The 26,541-nt window shown below is 33.6% G+C and overlaps 1 protein-coding gene across 13 annotated transcripts in view; it reads left to right on the forward strand.

Moving 5' to 3' along the window:
* The window catches only part of AHI1 (Abelson helper integration site 1), a 203,759-nt gene that overhangs the window by 89,422 nt on the left and 87,796 nt on the right, over positions 1-26,541 (forward strand). For all 13 annotated transcript variants that reach the window (XR_008992752.1, XR_008992750.1, XR_008992751.1 and 10 more), the window contains exon 20: positions 1,456-1,573. Coding sequence is in view for 6 of the 13 variants with exons in the window: in XM_057489249.1 (XP_057345232.1) it covers positions 1,456-1,573 (118 nt within the window). In the remaining 7 variants the exon portion in view is untranslated. The remainder of the gene's footprint in view (positions 1-1,455; positions 1,574-26,541) is intronic.

Here is a 26,541-nt window from a genome sequence, read left to right on the forward strand (position 1 = left end):
CCCACTGAAGAATACATACTATTTTTATTATCTCCACTTAAACATAAAAAATGAAGCTCAAAGATGTTAGATAATTTCACTGTTACTTTTTAGGTATTGTATTAATATAGTCAACATTAATTTTGGTCATTGTTTAGTAATGGCTAGATAGAATTTTTAAAGCTGGATAATTTTTTAACACTGATGTGGTATTTGACCCTATCTAACTACTTTAAAAGTATTTTTGTTTTTTTAAAAGATGACATAGCAATTTAGGTACTTTAAAACTATATTATCATATGGTCTTAATTAATTGACTTTTTCACCAAATATATAAAAAGCTCTTTGCTTGAAGAGAAATTTGCTGTCACTGTTTGAAAGAAGAGAAGCATATACAAATAGTATGCAAATGATGAGTCAGATAAAGGGCATGCAACCACAACCCACTACTATCTTATACTCAACATCAGAAGGGAATTTTAAAATATTAATACAGTGGAAGTCTTCTGTGTGGTTTAGATTATTGTTTAAAAAAATGAGGGAAGGTAGCTATTTTCCTATACTTTTATATACCATAAACTATCATTTAACATTTTAATTCACAGATAACATTTTTCAGTAAATTAGAGATTCAAACTGTTTCAAATTTTTCACAATTAGGTCACATTTTATTGGGATTTTTTGAAAGTGACAAAAGATAATAAAGATATAATGAACGATTTATTAATAACAAGAGACTAGCTTGTTGCCAAAATTCTTACTTACAAAATGAATTTACTAGTAAACATATAAAACTTTTTGGAAATTGTTCTTTTTTTTCCTAAAATAACTTACATGTTATGCATTTCATTTCTGTGAGACTGTTCTACTCAATCATAGTAGGTTTTCTTTGCATTACAGAACACTATATTCACTTACAGAAATTTTTCTTGACTGTTATTTTAATGCTCTTTTTATACAGTCTTAAGATTAAGTGTTGATGCAGTGGAAACTATTTCACTTGGCAAGTTAGGTTACAGCTGTGTTACCTATGTCACCACAATGTATATAAACATAAATATTACAGGTGTTTCTGTTCAGGAAGTACCTGCTGTTTCACAAAATGCTAAAGAAATATGGGTGTGAAATATTTTAACTCTTAATTGAAAGCAGTCAAGGAGTCACTTATTTTTTGCACTTTTTTGCATAACTTTTAAGACCATTCTAAATTACTAATAATGTCAATTCTGTGATAATAAGCGAACTTGTTTTAATAAGGCTTACATAGAGTTATGCTTTCATTACCAATGTATTCCTTCCTTATTAAAAACTATTCTATACTGTACACTTTAAAAACTAAGCATATAAATCATTACCATTCCTTTTGAACTGCTATATGTCCTAGTTTGCATCTTAGGCAAATACTTCTCATCCAGTTTTTGCATCAGTAATCCAGGAAATTACACTTTGGTTTCTGATTTGCTTTTCCTATTACAGGTTAACAAAAATCTCTCATTTACTTCAACATCAGCCTCCTCACAGCAGTCTAAGTTAAAACAGTCAAACATGCTGGCTGATCATCAGATTCTACATCAGTTTGGTTTCACTCAGACCGGTGAGCCCCTTTCTTACTTTACCTATTCTTTTAAATGTTCAGCTGCTATTTTTTAAAGAATGACATTTATTTCACTTCAGAAATATAGCTCATAGCATTGTAATAGTCAGTTTTCACGTTTGGATTATATTGTAGCATCTTTTTTTCTTAAAAAATAAAGTTATTTCAAAAACAAACTCAACTTTGCTAACTTTAAGAGTAGATGTTCTACTGTAAGATTATATACCCTCAACCTATATTCTACTGAATAGAAAATAATTTAAAAGTAGCAAACGTGAGTTCTAAATATGTGTAATATTCAATCTGATTCAGTTTCCCTTGGAGAAAGTAACCATAGATGATGAATAATCCCATTTTATAATTCATTTCAAGGAAAGCCAAGGTAAAATGCATTTTAGCAGAAACAGGATAACAACTGGCCAATGATACTATGTTTCTTCAAAGTTGGCAAATTAATAAAATATGCAAAGAAGCTAGTTAAAAAAATACATGATTCACTGAGTTGAAGCACACTATATAATTGCAAAGTTTTAGGCTAATGTTTTAAGTTATTTTGAATAAAGTTTTCAAAAGACATCAAAGAAAAAAGCATCTAGGTGAGAAATGTGTATTTTCGCTATTGAAAGATGGTTATTTCTGTTCATTACATATTTTTTAGCATATTTTTTCCATTATTGATTCATTTAGAAGAGACACTGAAAATAACAAAACAATTATCTTTGACAAGGAGATTATAATAAGAAACTTTAGCTTGAAAAGATCAAAATAATTTGTTTAGAAATTTGGGGATAATATTACTTTTCTACTTTGAAAGTATTCGGAGTTTATATATACAAGTTATCTTAATATTTCTGTATAAGTCACATATTACAGTGAGAAAATAACTTGGATTAAGAGCTCTTATTTTCAGTCCTGGCTGTGCCTTTTATTAACCTTAGTGCTGGGAACCTTAGAATCTGTTTGAAAATTGGAGATAATATTTACATTATATATTATTGTAGTTCAAATCACATGGCACATCTGAGAACACTGCATAAGCATGAGGAACTATAACATAAATAGCATGACCGTGTGTACACTAGCTTTGAAAATACTTTGACTTCACTTTTCAATCACTGTAATAATTAACAGTTATCTAAACCTTAAATGTCTAGTGTTCCACATATCTTCCAGAAGTTGGAATGATGGTGTTAGTCATTCTTACATATGATGGAGGGCACACCATGTGCCTTTAGACTCTCATTCTCTGCCCCCTAACTAGATACTTGATTTGCCATCGGACTGTGTCATTTTAGTGACTAGGAGGGAAGGAACCTGTCTTCAACACTTGGTCCCTATCATCTTTCTGCTGAGGTCTAAAATTCTTCTTGGAACAAATATGTCATTCCATACTTCAAGATTAAAGACATAGAACTTCAATGTCTGGTTGAATTAATATATTGATTAAAATTCATTCAAATAGTGTCTTAACTTTGTCAGCCAACAATGTATAAATAATAAATATAAAATTCTTTCCTCTTCTGAAAAAGGGAAAAATCAGAGAGGATAGATAGGAAGTCCTTTGAAATGGGTAAAGGGATTACCACTGAGTCAGATAAAGAATAAAGGAAGAGCCAGATATGATAAAGGCAAGCCTTGTAAACTTCACCATTATATACAAGATTTGATCCATTTGCCTTCAGTTGTTCTTGGTCATATAAACATTGGGTACTGCATTTATGTCATGTATGTCCCTCCATATGTGTACTACCTCAGAAACATTACCACTAAGCTAAATGATACATGATAACATTGCTTCATTTGATTTTATTTTTGTTATTAATATGACTGACCTCATTTTAAGGCATATCCTTCTATAAAATTTATTGATATATCACTGTGTAGAAAAATTGTAAAAGTGGAGTATGTAGTCCAGTGTAGAAGAGCCAAATTTAGTCCATTTTACTCATTAAGAAGTCAATCTTTGGGTGGGGGTGGAAATCCTGCACTAGGAAACAGGTGAAAAAGTTTCCACATGTGTCTCCATTTCTAAATGACTATAGATACCAATCTTGAGCAATTTTTGCTGGCCTCGGTCTTTTCAATGCTATAGATAAATGAGGACTGTGAATCTAGGGGCTTTCTATTTTCTTTGGTCTGTGTTCCTCAGAGTTTCTGCAACACTATTTTTATTCATTCTAAAATAATGTTAAATGGCTACTTTGCTTAAGTCTCTCTCTTAAGGATATGGACTAAATATTGCGGTCTGTCCTCAAGGAGTTTATAGCCTGGTTGGGGAAACAAATGAGCATGCAACTAATGTCAATGTGTGATAAATTCTGAAATCACAGAATAATTACAGTGTCGTTGGAATACAGAGGAATAGAGGGCTAGGAGGTTTCTCAAACTTTACATGTCCAGTAGAACTCTTGCCCCAAATCCTTCCACCTCCATTTCCCCTACCACACACCAACCAACCCTTGCCACTCCTACTGCTTCCCACCACATTTACCCAGTTATTTAGGTGAAATTAGGAGCCATTCTTGATTCCTTCTTTTCCCTCTCCACTCTGCTTCCCCTCTTGTCTCTTGGCTTATTCTCCAGTATGACCTACCTCGTGTCACTTCCCTCCTTAAAACTCTTACGTGGTTTTCTGTCACAATTGGAATGAGTTTCAGAGTCCTTACTCTGTCTTATGAAACCTTCTGTGATCTTGCTCCTATGTTGACTTGGTCAGCAGGCAGTGGTACAGGAAGGCATACAGAGCCAGGAAACAGGTAAACAAATGTACACTAGGAGAGAACTTGACTTGGCTGAGGAGTGGTTTGAGTCTGTTTGGCTGGAGGAAATGGTGAGATGGATGTGTTTAGGAAGAACTGAGTCTATAGAGGTAGAATGGAGTCAAATTGTGCTCTTTTGAGGAATTCATATTTTATTCTCTAAATTAAAGAGATCTATCTAAAGATAGGAGTATGAAGGAAATGATAAAGTCTTCTTAAAAGAGTGAACAATGGGTTAGACAGGAGAAAATCTGGACAAAACTTTAATAATATAGTTATTTTAGAAACTATTCATTAGGCAGTTACTCTAGGTTCTTAAGAACAAAATAATAAATCTGCTAATAGTAATAAAATTAAAACTAACTTCCCTGATTAATTTCTTTAAAGAAAGAAAATTATAAATTTAACGTTTTAAGTTAAATTGTAGGTTGTAGTGCCTCATCATTTAGGGAACATGTTCTACTATATCTCAAAGTATTTCCATACTTCTTTAGTATAATGAAAAGAAAATCTCAAACAATAACAGCAACTTGTGTTTGTATCAGCAGAAAGTGCTTTATCATATTGGCAGGGGCATGGTTGTATCATCTTTGCATTACATATTTAAAGGACAGCCTGTTTCATTTTTATGTATTTTATCTTTTCATAGCATTGCACTAAATTCATTAGATACAGTCATATAAAATAAATGGGTCCATTTTATTACTATAACTTTATCAACATAATCTTTTTAATTATAGACTTGGATGTGTGTGATGTGTTTTTTAAAAGTAATCAATAGCTGCTGTCTTCTCCATATTTTGTTTTCACTTTCCATTGGACCTTATAAATGTGTATTAAACTTGATTGACAACTGTTTAATCTAATCTTACCATATCCTAAACAGTCAAGATACTTGATTTAAACAGAATCATAAAGTGACTCAGGTAACTTCAGTATTGGTTAAGAGATCGGTCAAGTTAACTTTCATACTTCTGCAAGTCGAATAATATTTGTACTAGATTTTCCCATTAATTTTACAGGTCTTTGGCAAGTATACTCTTATTTTCTTGACCAGTTCTTAAAAGTAAGGGCTGTTTTTCCTATTAAATTTTATATTTATTTTTAAGATTTCAATATTTCTTAAGGTTTTAATTTTTTATAAATAAGTGCAAAACTTTTTAAGTAATATAATTAAAATTTTAAATAAATCCTGGGTCATAATTTCACAAGAGATTCTGTGATATCCTTATATAACCCATTGTGCAGAAAGTAAATTACATCTAAGCTGGAAATATGATTCTTCTTATATTTCAAAAGAAGGAAAAGAAAACATTCTGGCAAAAATTGGGAATTAGAATGACTCAGTAAACACAGCTGATGGTAAAAGGGGGTTTCCATTTTAAGGAAGGTAAAATGAGCTTTAAAGGACTTTCTCATGCTATCAGAATTGGCAAGTTTTCTGTTAATATTACTTAATGAACTTTACTCATTGAAAAATAATGTTTTCTTGAATTCTGATATCAAATCTCCAGAATTCCAGGGCAATTGGTGGGGTGGGTGAAAGGAATTAATCCACTCTCATAGATAATGATAACCTATGGACTAACTTATTTTCTGTAGACAGTTGTCCTTAATTGTGCTTTGTGGCATAAAAAGAATGAAAAACATTTTTATTATGTAATTTTTAAAGCAAGAATTTGTTTTCCAAAGCAACACTTCTCTTATTTTAACACATGTGTACTATAGTGTCAAAAAAACTGGGCTTGGAGTCAGAAGGCCCAAAGAGTTGGGCCTGTCCCTTAATTCTGCCACTTTCTGGCTCTTATCTTGGGTAGCTGATTTTATCTCTCCAGGTATAAAATCTCTATTTTTTACTTAATATGAATTTTCTACTTCAGAGAATTGTGAGGATCAGAAAAATATTTTTATACTTTGAAATCCATAAGATACTGTGAAAGTAACAATATAAAATTTTATGGATGACACTTCTGATTTTTTTTTTTTTAGTTTGAAATCATGCAATTTATACTGTGGTCAAAGGAATGGAGGAAGTCTTATTTTAAGATGTGGTTTAATACAATGTATTAAGTGATAATTATAGAAAAAAGAATGTATCAGGCAAATGATGGATATAGAATTTTGAGAAGCATGCACAAAAGATATTAAGATGAAGTAATTTTAAGAGGAAAGTTTTCAAACAAGCATCTCAGACTTAATCCACTAGAACTCACTTAACTTTTGAAACGTCATCTTTGAACTTAAGTACGAGTCAACACAAAAATCCTAGAGGTGGAAATATGTAAAGAACTCAACTCACACAACTCAACACCAAAAACACAAACAAATCTGACTTAAAAAATGAGCAGAAGACATAAATAGACATTTTTCCAAAGAGGACATACAAATGGCTAACAGATATGAAAAAATGCTCAACATCACTAATCGTAAGGAAAATGCAAATCAAAACCACAACGAGATAGCACCTACAACAATCACAATGGCGATTGTCAAAAAGACAAGGGATTACAAGATAAGAAAGTGGTGGTGAGGATGGAAAAAAAAGGAATCCTTATAAACTTGGTAGGAATATAAATTGGTGCAGCCATTCTGGAAAACAATATGGAAGTTCCTCAAAAAAGTAAGTATAAAAGTACCATGCAACCCAGTAATTCCACTTCTGGGAATTAACCCAAAGAAAACAAAATCTCTAATTCAAAAAGATACCCCTATGTTTATTGCCACATTATTTACAATAGCCAAGATAGGGAAACAACCTAAATGTCTATCAATACATAAATGGATAAAGAAGATGTGGTACATACATACAATAGAATATTACCCAGCCATGGAAAAGAATTAAATCTTGCCATTTGCAACAACATGGATGGATCTAAGGGTATTATGCCAAGTGAAGTAAGTCAGACAAAGACAAGTACCATATGATTTCACTTATATGTGAAATCTAAAAAAAAAAAACCAAACCAACAGAACAAAAATAGACTCATAAACAGAGAACTGACTAGTGGTTGCTGTAGGGGATGAGGATTGTGGGGGATAGGTGAAATAGGTAAAGGGGATAAACTTCCAATTATAAAATAAATTAGTCATGGGGATGAAAGTACAGCATAGATAATATAGTCATTATGTAATAGTAACTTTGTATGAAGACAGATGGTAAGTACATTTATTCTGGTGAGCATTTACTAATGTATATAATTGTTGAATCACCTATGTTATGTACCTGAAACAAATATAGTATTGAATATTAACTAAACGTCAGTTTTAGAAAATACTGGAGATGGGACTATTTTCATTTTGGATTTTTTTGGACAATATAAAAAAGACCTTAATCACATGGCTTTTTTTCCTTTAACATAGCACTATTTTATTTATTTTTATTTTTAATTGAAGTATAGTTGATATACAATATTATATTGGTTTCAAGTATACAACACAGTGGTTCAACAGTTACACACATTATTAAACCCTTACCTAGTGCAATTACTGTCTGTCAACAAAGATGCTACAGAACCATTGGCTATATTTTCCACACTGCATTTCATTCCCATGACCAACTTATATGATGACTGAGAATTTTGTGCACCTTTATCCATCTTATCCATCCACCCCATCCCTTCACCCATGGTAACCACCAGTCATTTCTCAATGTCTCTGAATCTACTGCTCTTTTGTTCATTTTATTTGTTTTGTTTTTAGATTCCATGTATAAGTGAAATCATATGGTATTTTTCTTTCTCCGCCTGGCTTATTTCAATTAGCATAATACCCTCTAGATCCATCCATGTTGTTGCAAATGGCAAGATTTCATTATTTTTTATGGTTGAATAATATTCCGTTATGTACATGGGCCATGTCTTCTTTATCCATTCATCTATCATGGACACTTAATTTGCTTCCATATCTTTGCTATTGTAAATAATGCAGCAATAAACACAGGGGTGCATATATCTTTTCAAATCAGGGATTTTATTTTCTTATGGTAAATTCCTAGAAGTGCAGTTACTAGGTCATATGGTATTTCTATTTCTAATTTTTTCATTAACCTCCTTACTCCTTTCTATAGTGACCACACCAGTTTACATTCCCACCAACAGTGTAGGAGGGTTCCCTTTTCTCCACATCCTCACCAACACTTCTTCATGTCTTTCAGATAGTGGCCATTCTAACTGGTGTGAGGTGATATCTCATTGTGATTTTGATTTACATTTCCCTGATGACTAGTGATATGGATCATCTTTTCATGTGCCTGTTAGCCATCTGTATGTCATCATTAGAAAAATGTCTGTTCAGGTCTTCTACCCATGTTTTAATCAGGTTATTTGGTTTTTTTGGTGTTGATTCATAGTTCTTTATATAATTTTGGATGTTAATTCCTTATTGTATAAATCATTTATAAATACATTATCCCATACTATAGATTGCCTTTTTGTTCTGTTGATGATGTCCATTGCTGTACAGAGGCTTTTTAGTTTGATATAGTCCTACTTGTTCATTTTTTATTTTGTTTCCTTTGCCCAAGGAGATGTGTTCAGAAAAAAATTGTTCATGTTTATGTTCAAGAGATTTTTGCCTATGTTTTCTCCCTATCGTTTGCATGAAATATCTTTTTCCATCCCTTGACTTTTAGTCTGTGTATGTATTTGGGTTTGAGGTGAGTGTCTTGTAAGCAGCATATAGATGGGTCTTGCTTTATTATCCATTCTATTACTCTGTGTCTTTTGATTGGTGTATTTAGTCAATTTACACTTAGGGTGATTATTGAAAGATACGTACTTATTGCCATTGCAGGCTTTAGATTCATGGTTACCAAAGGTTCAAGGGTAGGTTCTTTACTATCTAACCATCTAACTTAACTCGCTTATTAAGCTATTATAAACACAGTCTGATGATTCTTTATTTCTCTTCCTTCTTATTCCTCCTCCTCCATTCTTTATATGTTAGGTGTTTTATTCTGTACTCTTTTGTGTTTCCTTTGACTGCTTTTGTGAGTAGTTGAATTTATTTTTTGCCTTTAGTTAGTATTTGGTTGGTCTGCTTTCTTTGCTGTGATTTTATTTTCTCTAGTGACATCTATTTAGCCTTAGGAGTGCTTCCATCTAGAGCAGTCCCTTTAAAATATTCTGTAGAAGTGGTTTGTGGGAGGCAAATTCCCTCAACTTTTGCCTGTCTGGGAATTGTTTAATCCCTCCTTCATATTTAAATGATAATCATGCTAGATACAGTATTCTTGGTTCAAGGCCCTTCTGTTTCATTGCATTAAATATATCATGCCATTCTCTTCTGGCCTGTAAGGTTTCTGTTGAGAAGTCTGATGATAGCTTGATGGGTTTTCCTTTGTAGGTGACCTTTTTTCTCTCTCCGGCTGCCTTTAATACTCTGTCCTTGTCCTTAATCTTTGCCATTTTAATTATTATATGTCTTGGTGTTGTCCTCCTTGGGTCCCTTGTGTTGGGAGATCTGTGGGCTTCCATGGTCTGAGAGACTATTTTCTCCCCCAGTTTGGGGAAGTTTTCAGCAATTATTTCTTCAAAGACACTTTCTAACCCTTTTTCTCTCTCTTCTTTTTCTGGTACCCCTATAATGTGAATATTGTTCCATTTGGCTGGGTTGCACAGTTCTCTTAATATTCTTTCATTTCTGGAGATCCTTTCATCTCTCTCTTCGTCAACTTCTCTGTGGTCCTGTTCTCTGATTTCCATTCTATTAACGGCCTCTTGCACCTCATCCAGTCTGCTCTTAAGTCCTTCCACAGATTGTTTTATTTCTGTATTCTCCCTCCTGACTTGGTCCTTTAGCTCTTGCATATTTCTCTGCAGGTTGATTAGTATGGTTATGACCTTTATTTTGAATTCTTTTTCAGGAAGATTGGTTAAATCTATCTCCCCATGGGGGTTGTCTGGGTAATTACAGACTGGATCAAATTCTTCTGCCTTTTCATGATGATAGAGGTAGTCGTAGGCAGTTGGTACGTCTGTCACCTGGGACAACAACATCCCTTCCTGCACCTTGTCCTTCTCCACTGCCTGTGCCAGTTACCCACACACAGCAAGCAGCATCTGGTTTTATTTCCTGAGCCGCTGCAGGCAGGGCAGCCATCAGGGCAACCCAGAGCCCTGCAGGGAGAGAAGCCGGCATGCTGGGTGTGCTCTTCTGCGAGAGAGGCCACCCTTCACACCCTGTCCCGGCTTCCTCTGTCTGTGCTGGGCTGCTGCACGCCAGAGGGACATCTTTGTCTGGCCTGAGCTGCTGCAGATGTGGCTCTGAGTGGCCGCTCTCAGGCTGCTCCCCTGCTGTGGCAGGGCCACATGGGAGGAGGAATGGACGGAAGGCTGTTTATCACCATGAGCGCTTCAGAGCTGCACTGCCGCCAAGGGGGTTAGGGTGTCGAAAGTTCCCCAAGATTCCCAGCCTGTTGGGCCAAGTGTGCCAGGATGATTCTGTCCAGCTGTGAAGCCCCTGTTCCTTTAAGACTTTCCAAAAGCACTCGCTTTTCTTTTGTCTCAGGGACGCCAGCTACAGGGACCCGCTCACAGGTTTTACTGTTCTGTTTCCCTAGTACCCAGCACACCATGCACCGTGTGTCTGCACTCCTCGTGCAGATGACTAGGGCTGGGTATTTAGCAGTCCTGGGCTCCCACTCCCTGCCCCCTCCAACTCCTCTCCTCCCGCCAGTGGGCTGGGGTGGGAGGAGCAGTCGGGTCCCGCCGGGCCACAGCTTGCATCTTACCCCTTTTGTGAGGTGCTGAGTTCTCACAGTTATAGATGTAGCCTGGCTGTTGTACTGTATCTTCTAGCCTCTCTTTTAGAAATAGTTGTGTATGTTGTATTTTCAAAAATATATATGGTTTTGGGAGGAGATTTCCGCTGCCCTACTCACACCGCCATCTTAGGAATCGCTTCCCTGCCTATGTTTTCTTTTAAGAGTTTTATGGTTTCATGTCTTATATTTAGATCTTTAATTCATTTTGAGTTTACATTTGTGTATGTAGTTAGACAGTAATCCAGTTTCATTCTCTTGCATGTAGCTGTCCAGTTTTCCCAACACTAGTTACTGAAGAGGCTCTCTTTTCCCCATTGTATATTCATGGCTCCTTTATCATCTATTAAATTGACTATATTTGTTGCATGGGTTTATATCTGGGCTCTCTATTCTGTTCCATTGATCTATGGGCCTGTTCTTTTGCCAGTACCATACTGTTTTGATAACTGTAACTTTGTAGTACAGTATGAAATCAGGGAGAGTGATTGTGCCAGCTTTGTTGTTCTTTCTCAGGATTGCTTTGGTTATTCAGGGTCTTTTGTGGTCCCTTATGAATTTTAGTTTTATTTGCTCTAGTTCATTGAAAAGTATCATTGGTATTTTGATAGGTATTGCATTGAATCTGTGAATTGCTTTGGGCAAGATGGCCATTTTGACAATACTAATTTTTCCTATTCATGAACATGGGATAGAGTCCATTTATTTGTGTATTCTTTAATTTATCTCATGAGAGTCTTACCATTTTCAGAGTACAAGTGTTTGCCTCCCTGGTTAGGTTTATTCTTAGGTATTTTATTCTTTTGGTGCAGTTGTCAATGGAATTGTTTTCTTGATTTCTTTTTCTGCTAGTTCATTATTAGTATAAGGAAATGCATCAGATTTCTGTGCATTAATATTGTATCCTGTAACTTTGCTGAATCCAGTTATTAGTTCTAATTGCTTTTTAGTGGAGTCTTTAGGGCTTCCTATATATAGCATCATGTCATCTGCAAATAATAACAGTTTTACTTCTTCCTTACCAATTTGGCTGCCTTTTATCTCTTTATCTTGTCTGATTGCCGTGGCTAGGATTTTAAGTACTATGTTGAATAAAAGCAGTAAGAGTGGACATCCTTATCTTGTTCCTGACCTTAGAGAAAAAGCTTTCAGCTTTTTGCCATTGAGTATGATATTAGCTGTGTGTGTGTGAAATATGGCCTTTATTATGTTGAACTATATTATTCCCTTTATACCCATTTTAAGAATTTTTATCATGAGTGGATGTTGAATTTTTTCCAGTGTTTTCCAGCATCTTTGGAGATGATCATACGGTTTTTATCCTTCCTTTTGTTGATGTGGTTCTTTGAGAAGATAAAGAAAATAGATTAACCCCTAGCCAGACTTATCAAGAAAAAAAGAGAGAGGATACAAATAAAATCAGAAACAAAAAAGAAGTTACAGCTGACACCATGGAAGTACAAAGAATTCATAGAGAATTCTATGAAAACTTATATACCAATATATTGGACAACCTAGGAGAAATGGACAAATGCCTAGAAAAGTACAACTTTCCAAGACTGATCCAGGAAGAAACAGAGCATCTTTACAGACCAGGTACCAGAAACAAAATTGAGTTGGTAATCCAAAAACTCCCAATGAACCAATAACCAGGACCAGATGCTTCACATCTGAATTCTCTCAAACATTTAAAGAAGAGTAATGTCCATCCTTAAAGTAATCCTGAAAGTAGAAGAGGAGGGAATACTTCCAGACTCATTCTATGAGGCCAGCATCACTCTAATAGCAAAACCAGACAAAGGCACTACAAGAAAGCAATAGACCAATATTCCTGCTGAACATAGATGCAAAAATCCTCAACGAAATATTAGTAAACCAAGTTCAGAAATACGTGAAAAAAGACGATCCAACACATCACTGTCTTCTATTCCCCTTCCACAAAGACTAAGATTTCATTTGTTAGATTTTTTTATTTGCATTCATGATTGGATTACCTAAAGTTGATATTTGGTACATTAAAGTTATAAGGTACCAGTTTAGTAACTAATACCAGTATTTTACTGATTCTCCAGTGATCTGAGTTAATCCACTTGTTAAAAATTAAAACTTATCCTCACTTGTAATAAAAGCCCCTGTATTTTCTAAAAAAACAAATGTCATTTGATTGGTAAAGTGTTTCTGACTATGTTGATAATTTAAAGTGTAGTCTACATATTTATCATTTCCTAACTTAAAAATCATCCTTACCATTTCTGGTAAATACTAATATACTTAATAGTTTGTCATTCACATGGATATGCATTTAGTATTAATGTCCCCATTGAGATAGTAAGTTTTTCCTAATTCCCTCTGAGGGCAGAATATGAATGCAAATTTTTCTCCGCATTTAAATCTGCCAATTTGAATGGCCTTAAATTTGTCCACTATTTCCTAGCCATTTATTTTGTGAGAAGCTATTTTATATGACATTTATATGGTGTATATGGTTCCAACTTTCCAGTTTTCAACCTTTTGCCTTTAAACTTTTCTTCTTTTGTAGTAACATTTCTTTGTGTGTATGTGTGTGTGTGTTTAAGAACCTACTAAATTTAGTTGTCAAAATAGTGTAGAATTTGCCCCATGGATTAATTTTGAAAGTGAAATAGAGTTGACACTTGAACAACATGGTTTGAACTATATCGGTCAACTTACATGTGGATTATTTTCAATAAATATGGTACTGTAAATGTATTTTCTCTTCCTTAGGATTTTCTTAACATTTTCTTTTCTCTAGCTTACTGTATTATAACAATAGAGTATATAATACATACATATGCATTAAGCAACTCTTTTTGTTATCTATAAGGCATCCAGTCAACATAAAACTAGTAGTACTTAAGCTTTTGAGGAGTCAAGTTTTACTCAGATTACTGACAGCGTGGGGGTCAGTACCCATAATCCCTGCATTGTTTTATATTATCAATCACTGAAAAATAAAAAGAAAACAACTGTAACCCATTAATTTCTTTTTTGTATTTTGAAGGTTTATATAAGTTATTTGCAAATAGCATCTTTTTTTTAAAGGATCAAATGTAAATGTCTTAAGAGTTTAAGCCAAGTTAAATAGAGCCATTGTAGTATATATGGCTCTGAAATATGAAATCTAATTTCAGAAAAGATATTCAGCCTCAAATTTGTATAGCAGTATATATAAGCTAACCACTTTTTGTCATATATGTGATAGAAATGTAATGATTGCCATGAGTTAGCTTGAGTTTCCTGAAAGAACTTCCTGTATTTTACTCTTCTGTCTCATTTCTGATGATGGCATTATCATTTTTCGGGTGGAAACTGGACACATCTTTGACTCTTCCTCCTTTCCATGTTCTAACTAATTAGTTTCAGAGCCCTCTCATTTCTTTACTCAAATTTTTCTGAATTCACCAATCATCCTTTTGATCTTTATGGTTTCTTTCTTGTCCTGTTTGTTCCATTTTTCTACTATCAAAGTTTTGCGGATGTGATTGCATCTTCCTAAACCTAAGTAAAGTTCTCTTCTCTGAATTGATGTTTCCTCTGTTCAGTTTTTTTTCATTTCTTTGTGTATCCTGTGCTTTTCTTTCATGCCAGTGGCTTTTCTGCTGATCCTTGGTATATTCATCTATTTTTAAAACTGAAGGACTGCTTAGAAATATGGCATCCCTCCTACATTGTGTGAAAAGATCTATAATCTCACTATTTTGTTTACCTTTGAAAAAAGAGCTTATTAAGAACTTTGTATAATGACTAAGACATATGAACTAGCTGCTGATATTTAGGGTAAATAGGCAAGAGTCCACCTGTCAGTCTGTCAGACCAATTGCCAGAATGAGAATAAGTGGGGCCATGGTATCCACTCTGAATTCTTCACTCTTCCCAAGTGACTACTTGTTCAATATTATTTTTAAGGACAATTCCACTGATTTTTTTTTTTTTGCCCCTTGTGGTTAATGCTCAGCAGCATCCACTTTATCTGCAGCCTTTTTGGCCTAAGTGTTTTACATAGGAATGTTCAGTTATTTCTGCCCCCGCACCCCATCACCACCACCACCAAATATACTGATTCTGCTTTCACAGATCTTCTGAGTTTCATTGTCAGGTAGATTCTGTATCTACTGCAGCCCATCATAATGTTTTCAGATAGATGTTTCTCACTTCATCTTGTAGAAAATTTCTGGAAATCTCTAGTCTGTTGTTTTCAAGCTCACCAGTGATTTTCACAATGGTCTATTTTTTGTCCTTTTCTTACTTTCCTATCAACAGCATTTGACACATTTGATCACTTCTTAATACATGGTTTCAGGGATACCACATTCTTGGTTTTCTCCTTAGCATCTACTTCATTCCCCTTTGATAATTCATCCTCTTTTCTTTCAGTCTTATTAGGTTGTTCCCACTACTGTCTCATTCTCTTTTATTCCCTAAATATGTTTACTTCCTTGGTGATCTCATGATTTTAAGTAAAACCCACATGCTAATGTTTTATCTTCAGCCCATACCTCTTTTCTGAACTCTAGACCCACAGAGTCTAATACAATAGCCTCTGGCCTCATGTGGCAGTTAAATACTTGAAATGTAGCTAGTGTGACTTAGAAACTACATTTTAATTTTATTTCACTTTAATTTAAATTTAAATAGCCATATGTGGCCAGTGGTTTTCATATTGGACAGTTCAAACCTACAAAATCTACTTCTATGTAAATTTTCACTGACACCAGACAAATCAGGTATTGCAATATAAGGAAGAGATTACCAGTTTTTTCAATTTCTTCCAAAAATGCTTTTAATATGAAAACTTCCCTGAATATAATATTGAAAATTTCATGATTGTTCATTATTATGATTATGCAGATATTATTAATAAGCCTTATTAACTTGAATAACAACTCTACAAGCTTCTTAATTTTCATATTTAAGTCAACAATGTGATACTCTGCTAGCATTTAGCCAAGTGGTCAGAGACATTTGAATTTAGATCCAGATTTTATTACTTATGTTACGACCTGAAACAAGTTATTTCATCTTAGTGACTTGTCATTTGAAAATAGAGGATAGGAAAGTGTTTGCTGCAAGTGAAAGTTTTTAAATACCAACCTATGTTTGAATTACAATGCAGTAGGAGTTATAGATAGTATCTTTATGACTATATTCAGAACTATTTTAATCATTACTTTAAATTTACTTCTCATTAAATTTGAGAAAGTAAAACCACTATGTTATTAGAATTAAACATAGTGAATGTCTTATGCTAAAATCTATATTCCTCTAGTACAAATGTATTTTTTTGAAAATACAATTTCTAGGCTTACTGATTAAAATATTTCTGTGACAAAGTGGTTTTTATTGTATAATTCAGAAGTAGGGGACTTTTAAAGTTTCAACTTCTTTATCAGAACATAACTGATATCATGGTAAAAGTAGTAAATGTTTGTAATTTACTGCTGTGCCTCCAGGGTAACATGAAACTGTCAGTAATCAGTTCACTTAAAGGTAAGGATTAAAGGAAGAATTACAACAACTTTATATGACTGCAACCAGAAAGGCGAGAGGGCAGGTTATAAAATGGCTAAAGTACTTTTGACCAGACATAATTTTACTGTCTGTTTTTAATAGTTTGAGAATAAGACTACATTTAATGTTACTTAATACAACCATAAAACCCATAATCTCAAAATGAAAAGGGCAGTTTTTCAATTTTTAGGGCAATTAGCCATTCAAAAAAGATAATATTTTAAAGGTATGTTCTGTAGTTTTCAAAGTAGATTTTTCCGTAACTTTTTTTCTGATAATAAACCTAATGCATGGTTTTGAAAAATATTAATATTAAATCATTTTGAAGACTTTCTTCAGTCATTAGATATTATGTATATTTTTGGTTTTCAGTACTACAATGAATACATCTATCTGTATAACAATGTTGATCACATCTCTGATAATAAAAAATATTTTTATTCATGTTTAAAATAAAAGGTCAGATTTATTCCATGTTAATCTTAATATTCATTCTTTACCTTATATACCCATACATTAACATTTCTACATATTTCACATCACTGTCCATTTCAGTCCTTATGCTCTATAGTTTGTGAAGAGTGGTAAATCTAAAAAACTAGTAATTATTTTTTATTTACTAATTTTCCTTAGGGTTGGCCACTGCTTAGGACCAAAGAAGCAGCTCCTCCATTTTCCTCTCCTGGTCATGGAAGAAAATAAATAGAATTTATATCATAAAAATTATTTTTGTTTCCTGTGTAAATCCCTATGCCCTAAAGTAACTTTTTAAAAATTAAGTCTGTGACAAGAAATACTTTAGTTTTTAAATATTTTGGTTTGAATCTATGGAAGACCCTGGAAATTCAGAGGAAGAGAGCTGTCTAAATTAAGTTCTCATTCACTCTTACTCAGGTTATTCTTTATAAGACTATTCAGAATAGCTAAAGGTTTCCCTTTAGACTATGTGCATGCTTTTACATTTTGTGGTTTAGTCAGTTTGGTCTGGATAGTGAACAGTGATATCATAGAATTTACTGGTATTGTTTTCTGGAAATGACTGTCCATCACTAATTGAAAATGTCGGCTAACAATGGAAATTAGATTTAGGAAACAGACCTTCTGGTAATAAGGACATCTAGATAATGTTGATTTGTTTTTTCCAGATTTTTAAATGTGTGTTTTAAGGAAGCTTTTCCTTGAATGAAAAGTGAATGAAAATATAAAGTCTCTCTCTGTGTTGTTCTTAGTCAGCAACTTGTCTGCAAGTCTGAGAGCAAAGTTGATGACAAATATTGCAACTAAGAAATGACTAACTGGAGTGACTGGTCATTTTTAGTAATAATTAAAGAGTTTTTTGCATTGTAAATGTTCAATACATAAAAAGTAGAATTATTTTAATGGTTTAATTTGCTTTTTTCAGGCTGTTTGCTTTTTTCTTAACTTTCTCCTCTGAAGAAGCATTCAGCTATAATTTCATAAGGAGTACAAACTGAGAATGATTTTTGACTAGCATCCATCTTTTTCTTTCTGATCAAAACCAGAAATACTATACTTTAGTAGAAGCACCCAAACAAAAGCTGTTGCTAAAAACCTTTGTATACTTTATCAAAAATTAATTAATGCAGTTTATCAGCCACTGTTTTATTAAGAGCCTACTATGTGACAGGGATTTTGCCAAGCTCAAGGAGAACTGGAAGATGAAAAACTACCCTCAGAGCCCCCCCAGTTTAGTTGGAGAATCCAGCAGGCCAAGGAATAGTTAAAATACAAAGGGTGTGTGTGAGTTCAACAGGAGATAAGCATAAAACATTAAAGGAGTACAGAGAAAGGAATCAATCTGAGGAAATATATTATCTTTATAAAATGCACTTAGTTTCATGGCCTGCTTAGAATTCTGTGTTGTCTATACAATACTGAACAATATTGTCCACTTAGACTCCTCTAAATGATAGCTTAGAACTAGGAATCTGGATTTTGTTGCTGGCCCTTTACAAGGCTAATGTGTCACAAGTCATGTAATGTAGGCTTAATTGCTGTGCTACATCCTTCAGGTCTGCCTCTCAAGGGTATCCTGGTATTCTGGAAACAAGTGAGTGAATATCTATAAAGCCTTCCAGTTTCTTTCACATTAATGTGTGTGAGTGACTGTGTGTGTGTGATATTTATTTGACCTTCTTTTAAAAGGAATCAAGTTTTTCAAATCTCAGAGCTGTTAAATTTGTCTGAGCAAAGTAGGAAGTGAGAAGATTTTTTTATTTTGGCCATTCAGAATCAGCAAAGTTTGAGGTGTTGTCTTGGGGGAATGTCTCTTCTGTGCCTTTTTTCTGCTAATTCTTTATTTTTGTAGTAACATTATGAAGCTTGATAGTTAAGGTCATCCTGGCTATTTAGTCTGTATATTTTCAAGTGAAGATTAACAAATAGTTGAAAGTAAAGCTACTTAATAAAGTGAAAGGCAGCTATAAATGCACAGTATAGTATTTAGGCAAATTAATGTACTTCTTAATATTTATTGAACTTTTCTAAGGAAAAGGTTGATATAGCGTAATAAGCATTTTTTTTAATGACTGCTTTCTTTGAGTTACAGAAAATGTCTTCTAAATCATCATGCTTACATTCAAAACTTAAAGATACTATCTCCCCCAAGAATTTAAATTATGTCTTTTGTGGATGAGGAAATGAGGTCTCACCTTCCTACATTCTCAATACCAAACCAGTGTAATAAATGAAAATACTTTTTCCATTATTAAATCCTTTCTCATTTTAACTTTGTTCTCTTTTTTGCTTTGTTTTTAATTCTAAAGGATGCTTAATTCCTGCACATGCAGATACTGGGAGTGCAAGATTCATTCATAAGCACCCAGTGAGTCCCTTCTTTGTTCCAGGCACTGTTATAGGTGTTACATGAATGCAGCAGTAAACAGAACAGGTAAAAATCCATGTCCTTGTTCAACTTATTTTCTAGTGCAGAAGGACAGGCAGTGAACAAATAAGTACAGAATAAGTAATAAGCAAAGCAGGTAAGAGGGATAGAACTGGAGAGTTGAGGTTAGGTTGCTGTTTTAAATAGAGTGGTCAAAGACAGTTTCAAAAAGAAGCTGAAAAACTGAGCAAAATTTAAAGTAAAAAGCCTTTTGTTTGTGAAAATAGCATCCCCAGCCAAGATTCTGAGTCAGGAATGTGCCTGGTATTCATTTTGAACAGCAGAGAGGCCAGTACAGGTTAAGTAAAGGGAATGGAGGGGAAAAGTAGAAGACAGTGGAGCCAATTGGGTAGCAAGGGGACAAATTGTGCAGAACCTTATATAAATGAAGGTCAGAACACTGCCTTTCCCCCCAGCACTGGCAATATTCACTAGAGATATATTTTTAAGAGGGGAAGATGGGTAGGTCTGTACAGTTTGATACTTGCTGTAATAAATATAATGAATGATGTACTGGAGGATATATATGATGTAGGATATGTACATGATGCTTCATAGAGGAGACAATATTTAAGCTAATGGTTACCAAATGAGAAGACTAATAATCATAAAAGATGTAAGGCATTCCAGCCAAGGCCAGTTAAAAAATGATTTTAATAATTGAGGTGGGAGAATGGGATTGAAGTAAGAAAGTAGAGATGTTAAATCAAGTATTAGAGATTTGGAATATGAGTTGTAAGGGATAGAGAAGTAGAATTAGAGGGTGACAAAGGCTTCTAATTTTCAGTGAATGGATGGCAATCCATTAACAAAAATAGGGAAATTCAGGAATATTGGAAAAAAGATAATAACAAATGAATTGTATTTTGGATATATTGAGTTTGAGTTGACTGGAGACATCTTGAGTGAGCTATCTAATAGCATGCGCATGAATTTGAGCCTCATTTATTAAATACCCTACTGTGAGCTGTACAACACAGAGAAGACAGGTGGTGATTATACAGCATCTTGCTTCGCTGATGGACAGTGACTGTAGTGGGGTGTGGGAGGGGGACTTGGTGAGGGGGGAGCCTGGTAAACATAGTGTTCTTCATGTAGATTAATGACAGCAAAAATTAAAAATAAATAAATCTTGTAGATTAATGACAGCAAAAATTAAAAATAAATAAATAAATAAATAATAAATACCCTCCTGTGAGTCAAGCCCTCAGCCAGGAACTAGACTGTATACTTTCAAGCATAAGTATAGATTAAGTATCCAGTGGCATCTGTGTAGTCTTTGAATCTACAGGAGTTAATGGGATAAGCTGGAAGAGGCTACTGAAATGAAAAGAGACCATAAGACTAAGAACCATTAGGACAACCATGAGGCTGCCAGCTTGGATGTTCACTATCCAAAAAGACAATAAAGGGAAAAAATTGAGGACCCAGGCAAAAACAAAAGCTTCTTTTGATGCTGTCTTCTTAAAAAAAAATTCCTCCTGCAATAAAATACCCAAATAAAAAGGAAATGCCTGAATTATATTATACTTTTGTTTTTTGTACCTATACTTGTGATTTTAAGGTACTTACTATAACACTATTGTTAAAGACTTACAGATACTAAATTATATTTTAAGGATTGAACACACAGAATTGAAGTATTTGGCTTTGTCTGTATAATATGTGGCACAATTTTATTAACCTGACTGTCCTCAAATTGCGTATCTAAAGCATGTCACAAAGGGTGTGATTTGGACAGATTACAGTCTCCTGTTGGAGTTTCCTGAGGAATTTGTCAAATATTAAACATTTTATGTTCTCAGTTGTTTTTAAATGGAAATAAGAACTGCAGGATTTTGACTGATTATTGGTTAGGACAATTAAATTGAGTGTCTGTTTAAAAGTTAAACACAAGTTAACCTTATATTCATTGGATCAATGAATTTAATTTTTGATTAATATTTAGAAATAAATAGCACAGATCATTAGAGGCTAGCATAGTCCAGGGGATCTTCTCAGAAGGTGTGAGGCTTAACTGAAGCACAGAAAGATTAAATTATATTCACTCTTGGCAGTGGGGCTGAAACCAGGAGCCACGCTGTCTCTGATTAATGCAGTCCACACCATAGAACTACCTCCTTTTCCCTGCTTGTTTTGTACTTTTCACAAGCATTAATTTACCATTTTCAAATCTTACAGACCATTTTCCCAATTCCGAGCATCATACCTACTCATTCATGTTTGTGCACCCTGGTGAGTGGGTCACTACTTATTTCCATGACTAACATAGGAAAGTCTACTGATTTGTGGTTTTGAATATTCATTGTGTTTTAACATATTCGGTCTGTGTGGACATTGAAACCTTGTAAACTCAGGGCTCTCAGTCTTTGATGTTTCTGAGTTTCGGGGAATTTATTCATATAACATGAAAACTAATGTTCAAAGAATGTTCTCTTTTTGATATCTTTGAAATAATGTACTCAGTAAATAGAGGGTTTCCCATAGCATCCTGAAAAAGTCCAGTATGAAATAAATATTAACATTTAACTTGACTAAATGAGGATAAGCCACTCTGAGATTCACATTTATTAAAAATTTATTTTTAGATGAATATTTTGAATATGGAATGACATACCAATGTCAAGTCTGTAGCCTGCTGTGCTACAAGATTTCTTTATAACTTTCATTTTCTCTATTCATGTATGCAGTCATTCAGCAAACATCTGTGAATTTGAACTACATGACACATGCAACTAAAACTAGTTTTAGTAGATACATGGAGGAAAATGCTGTGATAGAGGATTGCACAGGTATGCTAACAGAGAGAAAAGATAGGGAGGGGAGAAGAAAATCATGAACTGTTTCCTAGAGAACGTGATGTTCGACCTGAGCTTTAAAGAATGCCTAGGAAATAATTAAGCTAGGAAGGGGATGTTAGAAAGGGAGAGAGTTTAAGTTCCCTTTCATTGGAGTTAACAGTGGCTAGAGGAATGCCAAGGACAGATGTCACAGGTGAAGGCTAATGAGCTAGGAGGTAGCTACATTCTGAATGGCCTTGTGTGCCATTTTGAGTTAAAAGTTGGAGTTAAACACTCAAGGAGGGTTATTTCTATTCTGACCATTAAGCTATAGAATGACAAGGTAACAATTTTCCCTTTAGTAGAGTCACTCGGGCAGTGTGAGATATCATTGGAAGGCTTACAGAACAAGTCAGGAAGTTTAGTTAGGAAGCTATTCCATTAAATTCCAAATGATAGGAGAGGGTCCAAATTAAGTAGTGGGCTAGAGAGGAAGGGACAGGTTATACATATATATTACAGATATACACACACATATGAATCCACATATGACTATATACGTATATGTATGTGTGTGCATATTCTTTAATAAAAATATTCTCAAGTTATGATAAAGTCAATATTTCCACCTCAGATTGTATGATGCAAGCCATTGAGTTTTCTAAAGCAGAATTTATTGTTAGAATAGCTAAACTTTGTCATATAAATATTTAATTATAATGCTTCCTATGTATTTTATTCTTCTAAAACTTGAGTTCTACATGTATTTAAAGGCTATTGAAAAAATATGGTGAACATAATATATTTGAAACATCAAAGTAAAAATAAACATTCTGGTACCATATGTAAATTCATGTGTACATTATTTATATTTCTTTACTATCTTTTTCTTTATGTTGCTCAGCTGTTCCCTAATTTGGCAAAGGAGAGTCTCTTCATGTCTATTCCCATGTCCTTTGATATGAACCAATTAACCTTTGAGTACTCTATTTTTATAATATCCTAGGTTCACCTTGTGCTTCCCTGCCTCAACGTTGGAGTCTGTCATTTCTCCAATGAGCTCTGGTATCATTTAGTAGATGATGGAATTTAGAAATTAAAATCTGTGTTCAGTATGCCAGGCAAAATTTGAAATACTTTTTCCTATATTAATTAACTAATTTAATCCTCCCATCAATCTATGAGATACATATTATTTCCCCAGTACTGAGTGAAGAAACAAAGGCACAGAGGTTAAACAACTTGCCCAAAGTCACAAATCTAATAATTGCCAGAGCCAGTATTCTAAAATATAATAGAGTGGTTTCAGAGTCAAGATATATTATGTTAATAAACCGTCCTTTGAAATGTGTTTTTTCTAATTGTGAAAGAACAAAAACTACTAATAGAGAATTATAAATAACTCATACCTCTGATTTGGGTAGGTACTTTGTCCAGGCAATTAACATTTTTCAGTAATTGAGTGGAGCTATCAATATGTAAATATAAATACATATTAGAAAATTTAATCATTCATGCACTTTAGGAAGGTGTTCTAATAAATCCAGAGTTTGGAGAGAAGTGTTTTTGTTTTTTTTTTTTGTTGGCTATTTTACTTTAAATAATGCTGAAAATTTTTTTCCAGGAGAACTTAAACTGTTCGTTCATGTGAATGATTTTATAATGTTCAAAAACCATCAAAAGTTTGCTTGCCTAACATTAGGTTACTAAAAGTCTATTAAGGGCCTATAATCCTTTATCCAACTTTATTTTGAAATTTTCTTAAACCACAAAAAAGTTGAAAAACAAAATAAACTCCTAAATTCAAAACATCTGCTTCTTCCCTTCAAACACTTCATTTGTATATCTGCTAAGAATAAGGATATTCTCCTATATAACCATAGTACCATTATCATATCTAGGAGAATTAACTATGATTCTATTGATATCTAACAAACAGTTCATCTTCAGATTCTCCTAATTGTCTCTAAAATCACTTAAGCAATTTTTTGTTTGCTTGCTTATTTTATCCAGCATCCAATTCAGATTCACACCTACATTGGTTGCTAGATCATTTTAGTCTCATTTAATCTCAATTAATTTAGATTTTGTTAGTTGGTTTTTGATGACTCTGACTTTAAAAAAAAAATTGTCTCACTGAACCAGTTGTCCCAGGCTTAATTTTATCTGTTTCACTGTGATTAGATTTAGGCTAAACTTTTTTGGCAGGAATACTGTAAGTATTAATGTACTTTTTTTTGCATCACATTAGGTGGCATATAATGTCAGACAGTCCCACTACTTTTGTTGTTAAGTTTAGTCCTTGATTAAGGTGGTGAACACTACATCTCTGTTGTAAAGATAACATTTTCTTTTTGTAATTGTTGAGTAATCTGTGGTGTGTGAGATCATGTGACTATCCTGTTCCCCAAAAACTTTACTCAACATTTGTTGATCATCCTTGCCTGACTTAACTGTTGCAAAGGTTAGGGAATGCAAAATGGTGGGTTTCTAATGTTGTCATTCCTTCTCCATTTATTGGCCAGTGTCTGGTCAAAAAGAGCACTTCTTTTTCCTGCCCATCTCTTTGAAGTGTTATGGAGTTTTTTTCATTCAATTTTTTATATTTCTTTACTATCTTTTTCTTTATGTTGCTCAGCTGTTCCCTAATTTGGCAAAGGAGAGTCTCTTCATGTCTATTCCCATGTCCTTTGATATGAACCAATTAACCTTTGAGTACTCTATTTTTATAATATCCTAGGTTCACCTTGTGCTTCCCTGCCTCAACGTTGGAGTCTGTCATTTCTCCAATGAGCTCTGGTATCATTTAGTAGATGATGGAATTTAGAAATTAAAGTCTGTGGCTAAGTACACTTATTGCTTCTAGGACCTTTCAGAAGACATATCTAGGAAATAAAGTTTTTAAAAACCAGTGAGTCTATCCTACTTCCAATTCAAACTTTAAATTACCATAATCATAGACTTGTATGTTTTTGCTTTCTGTAATGGGGAGCCTTGTCATTTGTCAGTAATATAGGTTACAAATATTTTCTCCCAGTTTCTTGTTTGGCTTTTATTTGCAGTGCAAAAGTTTTGTTTAGAAAAGCTTTCCTCATACCTAGGCTTATAAACGAACTCACAGTGTTTGCCTTTAGGATTGGTATTGCTTCATTTTTAACATTTAAGTCTATGACCATTAAGAATTAATTGTTCTGGTTTATGGTATGAGGTATGGATCCAATTTCTTTTTCAAAACATCCACCCCATTGTCCCAATGCCATGTATTTAAAAATATCTCTTCTTCACATACTTGCTTTCCACAAGTTCTTGGATCTTTTTCTCAACATTTTAATGTATTCATTTGTTTATTTGTCTACATGTGTCATTACTGTGTTGTTTTATTGCAGAGGCTTTTTACAATGAGTATTTAGTGTACATTATGGTAATATTTATTTCCACTCTTTGCTCTTTTTTTCTTTCCCCCAGCATTTTTCTTATTATTCTTCTCTATGAATTTTATTCTTCTCTATGAAATTTCTGACATACTCCCCCAGAGTGTTCTTACATATTCTTCTCTGTGAATTTTAGAATCAACTTGTCTAGTGCTAGAGAAAAAAGATTTTTGGGGGGCATCACAGTAAATTCATATATTCTCTTGGAGAGAATTGACATCCATATGATGTTACATTATCTCAGAACAAAGGATGTCTTTCCATTTGTTCAAGACTACTTTTATGTGTTTTAGAAGTATTTTAACATTTTCTTCATACTGTTGTGCACACCTCTTCTGTTCAAGTATAATTTTTTATATTGCTTTTAATGGAATATTCTTCTCCATGAAATTTCCTATCTTGCTTAAATATGTAAAGGATATTGATTTTTGTATATCATATTTTAGAATGTGCTAACTTTATGATTTATTAGTTGTTATTGGCTACATTACTTTAGCATTGATTCTTTTGGACCTTCTATCTATAAAGTCATATTATCTGAGAAAGTTTTACTACTTTTCCAGTTCTTAAGAATGATGTGCAATCTCAGTACAGACAACTTTAAGTTTGGCAGAAAAAAACCTGCCTTCTAAACTAAAACTCTGTATTCTATTGGAATATAATATGTTTTACTTCACTTTCTCCTACCATAGATAACCCAAGCATAATTCTTTCTCTGCCCTATATAGATATTAATGGTAATTTTCAAAACTCAAGTAGAACATATAGTTATAATAGAGCCTGAAGCAAATACAAGCATAACTT

Source organism: Manis pentadactyla, chromosome 12 (genome assembly GCF_030020395.1).
Source record: "Manis pentadactyla isolate mManPen7 chromosome 12, mManPen7.hap1, whole genome shotgun sequence".
NCBI classification, from domain to species: Eukaryota; Metazoa; Chordata; class Mammalia; order Pholidota; family Manidae; genus Manis; species Manis pentadactyla.